This window comes from Colletotrichum phormii (genome assembly GCF_030913505.1).
Source record: "Colletotrichum phormii strain CBS 102054 chromosome Unknown BDP81scaffold_2, whole genome shotgun sequence".
In the NCBI taxonomy this organism is placed as follows: Eukaryota; Fungi; Ascomycota; class Sordariomycetes; order Glomerellales; family Glomerellaceae; genus Colletotrichum; species Colletotrichum phormii.
Window position 1 is genome coordinate 2019714 of NW_026851444.1, and position 6000 is coordinate 2025713.

A 6000-nucleotide genomic window follows, 5' to 3' on the forward strand; every position below is an offset into this window, starting at 1 on the left:
GCCTGCGCATTCTTCACCGCAGACAATTTTTGGCATCTTACTGTACCACCCACCACCTCATGCCTCACACCAAGCGCGGTAGCGGCAAGCGGCAAGCGGCAAACCCCACCACTAAGCACTCACTTCATCCCTCCCTCACTTGTATCATGTATGCTTACCGTCGCATTTTCTCCCAAGACACGGTCCAAAAAAGAAACACATGCAGCCCACACACACTTACAGTCACTCATATAGGTACGCTACCTTACACTCACCAAGAGAAAGAAGCCGCGAAAAAGTCCCAAAAAGACATGCGTAATCTATCAAGACATTGAATTCATATCCCCAACTTCGGGATGATAATCCCATGTGCCCCCCATGTCCGTAAGATGTTCATTTTTAGACCCCACAACACACACTTCCGTGACCCGTCACCTCACTCATGCTAACTTCCTAGATAGATCCCCCCACAAAAACCCACGCCGGCTCACCTGTCACACCAGCAACCCACTCAATTGCGGCTATTCCCCAACAAGCGCGGAACTTCGCTTATTTCCACGCCTCACGCCCATGTCCATGCCCTTGGCACCCACCCACCCTGGCCCATCTGCCGCGACGGGCGCCGCGCGCGCGCAAGCTCGCTTGTTGGGCTTGCTCATCAATCGTCCATTTCCCCACTCCCCACCACCCGTTCGTTGCGGTTCGTCTGTTTAATTCAATTCTCCCCCTTCCGTCTGTCTGTCTGTCTGTCTCTCTCCGCACGTCTAAAAATAAATCTATCCTTAGAACGGAACCTCCCACGCGTTTGCTCTGTTTCTTTCTGTTGCTCCAGTCTTGGACCGGCAAATCACTCCCCATGCCCGTGTTACCCGACTTTCCCGTTCCCGTTTTCCCATGCCCTTCCTATCGGGACCATACCTACAGACATGCTCTCCCAGGGAAACCCCACCATCCGCATCTAGGTACCCAGGTACGGTCCCGGATAGGTTCCATTCTATCTCAACTCACACGCCCTTCTTGACGCAAGGCTTTCTTTCTAGGTACCCGTCAATTCCAAGGGAGGGTTTCACCATCCTCGTACTCTGTAATCCATATCCGTTCACCTCACGGTAGCCCATGAACAGATCTGACAAACGTCCAACCTATACCTACATACGTCTCTTGCACTCCATTTTCCCCATTAGGACAACTGAACACAATACCCCCCCTCCGCTCCCGCTCAACACTGCATCAACCCATCTCACCGGGAGTCTTTCCCACTCATCAACCCACCACAACTTCACCACTGTCTCAGACTCTGTTTCTTTTTTCTCCAGTCCCGGCGTGTGGGAATCGCAACTACACAGTACCCATTTGCATCCCCCCTTGTCCACCATACCCATGTCCTTCCCGTAATGTTTTCACGTTTTCCTAAACACCCCCCACCACTACCACCACCCAAAATTCCCATGAAGCCATGGAGCCATGCAAAGGCCTCCCGCGGCACTCCATTCTCCTCCGTGCGTCCGGGAAAGAAAGCAGCCCCCCCCCCCCCCCAAAATCCCGTCAGCACCTTGAACCACCACCACGCAAATGAACCCAACTCTTTGCATCCCCCGTATCTCATCCTACCCATTAACCTTACGCATACCCCCCTCTTACCTCCTTCAGCATCGCACACCCCCCTATCGCGAGGCTGAGTCTCGGCATCCAAACGAGGCTGGTCATGGCCCCCAACCTCCGTTCAGCCAATGGCGTGTAAGAGACGGGCAGCGCGCCAAACGGCCCTCCCCTAAGGATACTGAGTGCTGATGCCTGCCTGTTCCTTCGCCCGCCCGCCAGCCCATACCTACCATACCTACCGCACATACCGAGGAGGGAGCAGCCGACACGGCCGAGGGAAATCCTCCTCAAAATAAAGTCCCCCACGGTAAGAGTAGGGTACTGTATGACATGACCTTCTTGTACCCGAGCATTTCCCTTGGTGAAGAATCCTGTCGAATTCATTCGTCTTCTTTTATTTGTCTGTGGAATACATCCACCTAGGTACTCGTCGAAAGATGATTCCCGTTTCAGTAAAGTGCAAAGCAACACGCAAACGTCCGCAAATACTTTCTCTCTCTCTCTCTCTCTCTCTCACACACACAGGTTGCAACGTCGCTAACCCACTTTCCCATGGCGCCTCTCATTGGGGCCTTTTCTGGGGTAACATGGCCTCGAGCTACCTTACGAGTTACACTGCGGGAAGCCATTATTTGCCACCTCCGATATCATTGCTAACCGTTGCGCGTCACTTTCAATGGAGAAGGGAGAAGGTGTCCATAAATTTGATCTGTTGGAATTTCTTTCCAAAATGTCTATAATGTGTTCTCTCTAATACATGATTCTCTGGGCCAGACCAAGCAAGCTTGTGCATGACCTCCAATTGCAAACCAGCTCAATTCCTGCAGGGTAAATTGCCATACTGTGTTTTTTTTTTTACCAACTCGGAAGTTCCAGACAGCCGTGTGTGGTTGGCAATACAAGAAGGTTCCCTGTGTGAGAAATGCTAATGGTCGAGTCTCGAAGAAACGAATATGATGTCTGGCATCATTTCATGTTTTGAGATTTCAGGCGTCGTGGCGCTCTTTCTCCTCGTTGCGGGCATACCAGTTGCCCATTCGTGTATGTCCTCTGCTGTTGACACCCCGTTGTTTCTGTTTTCCCCGTTGCTCTCAGAGCAACTCGTCTATCATCGGATGATGGTACAGATCAATGTGAGAGAAGAAAGCAAGAGAGAGAGATCTTGGCAGAAAAATAGAAGAAGAGTAAGTAGAGAGATTGAGAGAGAAAGAAACAACTCTGATATGCAACATTGGAAAGCAGAAAAACGGAAAAAAATGAAATGCAACAACAAAAAACCTCGCTCACCCCGAGTATACCATCAACCATCGCATGCGCAACGATGCGCGCTTGTATCTTTCCGAAACCTGAACGCCTGGTATCCTCCCGCCCGCTCGCCAACCCAATGCATCGAAATTTGTCCGTAAACCACACAAGTTGAAAATGAGACCGTTGCCGAATGCCTGTAGAATCGAATCTCCCCGCCGCCGACTTTGAAAACAAGTCCCTCTCTTGAAACCCAAAGTGTAAACCCAAAATGATGCCCCGTGAGGCAGAGAAGATGAGATCCAGCCCATTAGAAGTTAGGCATCTCTTGTATGCATGTGTTCATCCCAACCGCCCAATGCAGAAAAAAAAACCCAAAACCAACGCTATGCAAGCTCAATGCCGAAAGGGAAGGGAACCACATCTATCGAAAAGAAGGGGGGGACATCGAAATGGGAAAAGAAAAGAAAAAACCGTTGGAAAGAATTGAATGTCGAGAAGATTTCGAAGTTCGAGCGAGACCGGGGGGCGGGGGGCGGGGGGCTTGGTGGAAGATGTCGTTTAATTGTAGCGCGCTGATGATGACAATTGATAGGCCGTGAAATGTTTCCGTCATGTTCGTGATCTCGTCTCTGTCTTCGATAACTTCGTTGCTGAACTTCATGGCAAGGCGTAATGGCGGATAGTAGTTGGTTGATGTTGGTCGGAAAATGACCAGAGTGGAGGGATCCGTATAAGCCATTGGCCGGAGAGTCATCGCACGGCGGGAGGCGCCGATGAAGACATCAAACGGTCATGGCCGACGAAGAGGAGAGATAGCTGCGAGGGTGGCAGCGTTTGAGAAGCCGACCTTCCTCTAAAGGAGTACAGGTAGGCAACCCAAGTGCGGAATTTAAAAAGCAGCAGCTTGGGGGAATGCCAGGAACAGCAACCCATCACCGAAGACAAGACATTTCACCGGTACTGGCGGGAGCTCCTGCTTGAATTGCTAGAGTGATAGCCAGAGTCGGAGTATGTGTATTGTGATGCGTGTCCGCCATGTGAGGAAGAGTGGGCATGGCAGGCGTATCCGACCAAAATCGTTCTCTTTTGGATGCTGTGTCCTGGTCTGCCGTATGAAGCGCATCTGTCAATGGCGTGCTGGTAGTAGAGGCAGCGACAAGCTGAGTAGAGCTCGACAATTTGATAGCACATTGTGGATATTGTTCCGAAGTACGTTGAGTGACTGAAGTGGTTGATAATGTGAAAGACCGAGGAATTGATCCTTGAGATATGAGTTGGGAGTGTGGATGACTTTATCTCTCGAGGAAGTGTGTGTTGCTGGTTGTTTGGTTGGGGGGTATCGAGATGACTGATCAGAGAGACTGAAAGCTGCCAGGTATGCAGAGAAGCAAGGGGAACAAGGCAGAAATAGGAAATAGGAAAGGGAACCCAAGTGAGTGTGTTCGTGATGACTTATACTGGAGTAGACTAGGGATGGGGAAATGGAAAGGAGCGAAGGCATCACGACCTTATAGGCCTGGCAGCCTGGGAGGTCGTCACACGGATAGGCAATTGGTAGAGAACCGTCTAAGGCAGCAGTGGGACCTCTGGCAGTCGACGGTGGATGTCATCTGAGTGAGACCAATGACTAAGGCTGCAACTTGTGCATTAGACCGGTATGCAGACCAAGACCAGGGAAAGGTGCCTTGCACCTTTTCCATCATGGCCTGGTAAGGCGCAGCAGCAGGTAAAAAGGTGTGAGAAGAGAAAGAGTGAGTGCGAGAAGAGCGAAGAGGTGAGCAGGCGGAGAGGGAGGGGTGAGCGGTGGAAAACGGGCTGGGGTGGAGGGGGGGGTGAGAGTGGTGGTGGGTGTGTGTACTTTGAGCGGACTAGACAGGGCACCTCAACGAGAGCCAGGTGAGGTACTGACTACGGATACCTTACTGTGTATTCGTAGATGTAGGTGTGCGCAAGTGGAGGGGGGGCTGGCTGCGATGGAGACTGGCGATGGGAGCCCTGAGGTAAGGGTGAACGGGGGGTCGGTCAAAAGAGTCATCTTCAGCATCCTTTCCAATCGAAACATCTCTCAAAATGGACACTGCCGACCTGTCCCCATACTTTGGGTTGATGAGGTGCAGCAGGGCTGATGCGCGATGGGATGGAATGGGACAGGCATGGGTGGATGGTTGTACGAAAAGGAAAAGAATCGAAGAATCCCAATTGGCTCCGTGCGATTGCTGTACTCTGGAAGACGATATGGAATTGCAGTCGTGTTGCATGGTTGGTGAGCCATCTCTGTCTCTCCCCTTGTCTGGAAACACAGATGCGCATCGCCGCATGTCGCATGTCGTGTGCTGCCGGCTGCTGCAGTACAAGCACTGCTGCCAGGTACCTACTCACCTCACCCCGAGGTAAGGTAAAGTAGCTTCGCTTCTTTGCTGACGATGATGCTGCTTGTCCCATCCAGCCATGACTGCCGCTGCCGCCTCGTGCTGTGATCGCGCTTAATGGGCGAAATAGAGACCCCCAATTGTCTATTATCGGCTGGTGGCACTGACTTCGACATCAGCACCAGCACCAGCTCTAGGCAGGGCATGGCACGAACGGCCCCAAGATAGCTCCATTGTCTTGGACCGCAGGGCTGACTCTGTGTCGCTGCACCGAGGAAGCCCGGGTTCTTTACGCCTAGCCGTTTGTGATGCGACGATGGTCCTGTGTTGCCCGGTGCCGCCGCCACGCAAATTCCTTCCATGAGGAGCAATAAGGTGTGGTGGTGCAGTGCTCTCCGTTGACCGATGTCCTTTCCGAGGTTCCTAATCGATCAGGAGTGAACTCGATCTCGAATTACCGTCTGTATTTCGATTCTCGATTGCTCCTCTGCCATGCCCGCTAACGGGGGATAGGCACCACTCGGTCGGAGCTTGGCCTCTTAGCGTACGGCTGCCATTGCTAAAAGAAGAACATGCCGATCAGAGGTTCGCGAGCTGCCCCATAGAATCTGTCCTCCAAGTATGCACGCATTGGTGACCGCAAAGCCCTGCCGACTGACAGAAAGTGCATTTGCTGTGTACGACGAGACTTGGCCTCAAATTTCGCCGGCATGTCATCAAGATTGATCCGAGGTCTAGTGTTGATCTGTCGCCCGATGGCTTCGATTGCGCTCTGAGGCCCGCCATGTTCATCGTCGAAAGT

General features: G+C 52.0%; 1 protein-coding gene across 1 annotated transcript; it reads left to right on the forward strand.

Moving 5' to 3' along the window:
• The first annotated feature begins 2386 nt into the window (after nucleotides 1-2386).
• BDP81DRAFT_86921 (uncharacterized protein) lies at nucleotides 2387-3119 on the forward strand. Its single transcript, XM_060596413.1, has one exon. It carries the CDS (start codon nucleotides 2535-2537, stop codon nucleotides 2985-2987), a length of 453 nt encoding a protein of 150 aa, XP_060450723.1. The 5' UTR covers nucleotides 2387-2534; the 3' UTR covers nucleotides 2988-3119.
• Nucleotides 3120-6000: the final 2881 nt, after the last annotated feature.

What these genes read in the sequence shown, in the direction of transcription:
- BDP81DRAFT_86921 (XM_060596413.1), top strand. Translation starts at nt 2,535, where the DNA reads ATGATGTCTGGCATCATTTCATGTTTTGAGATTTCAGGCGTCGTGGCG.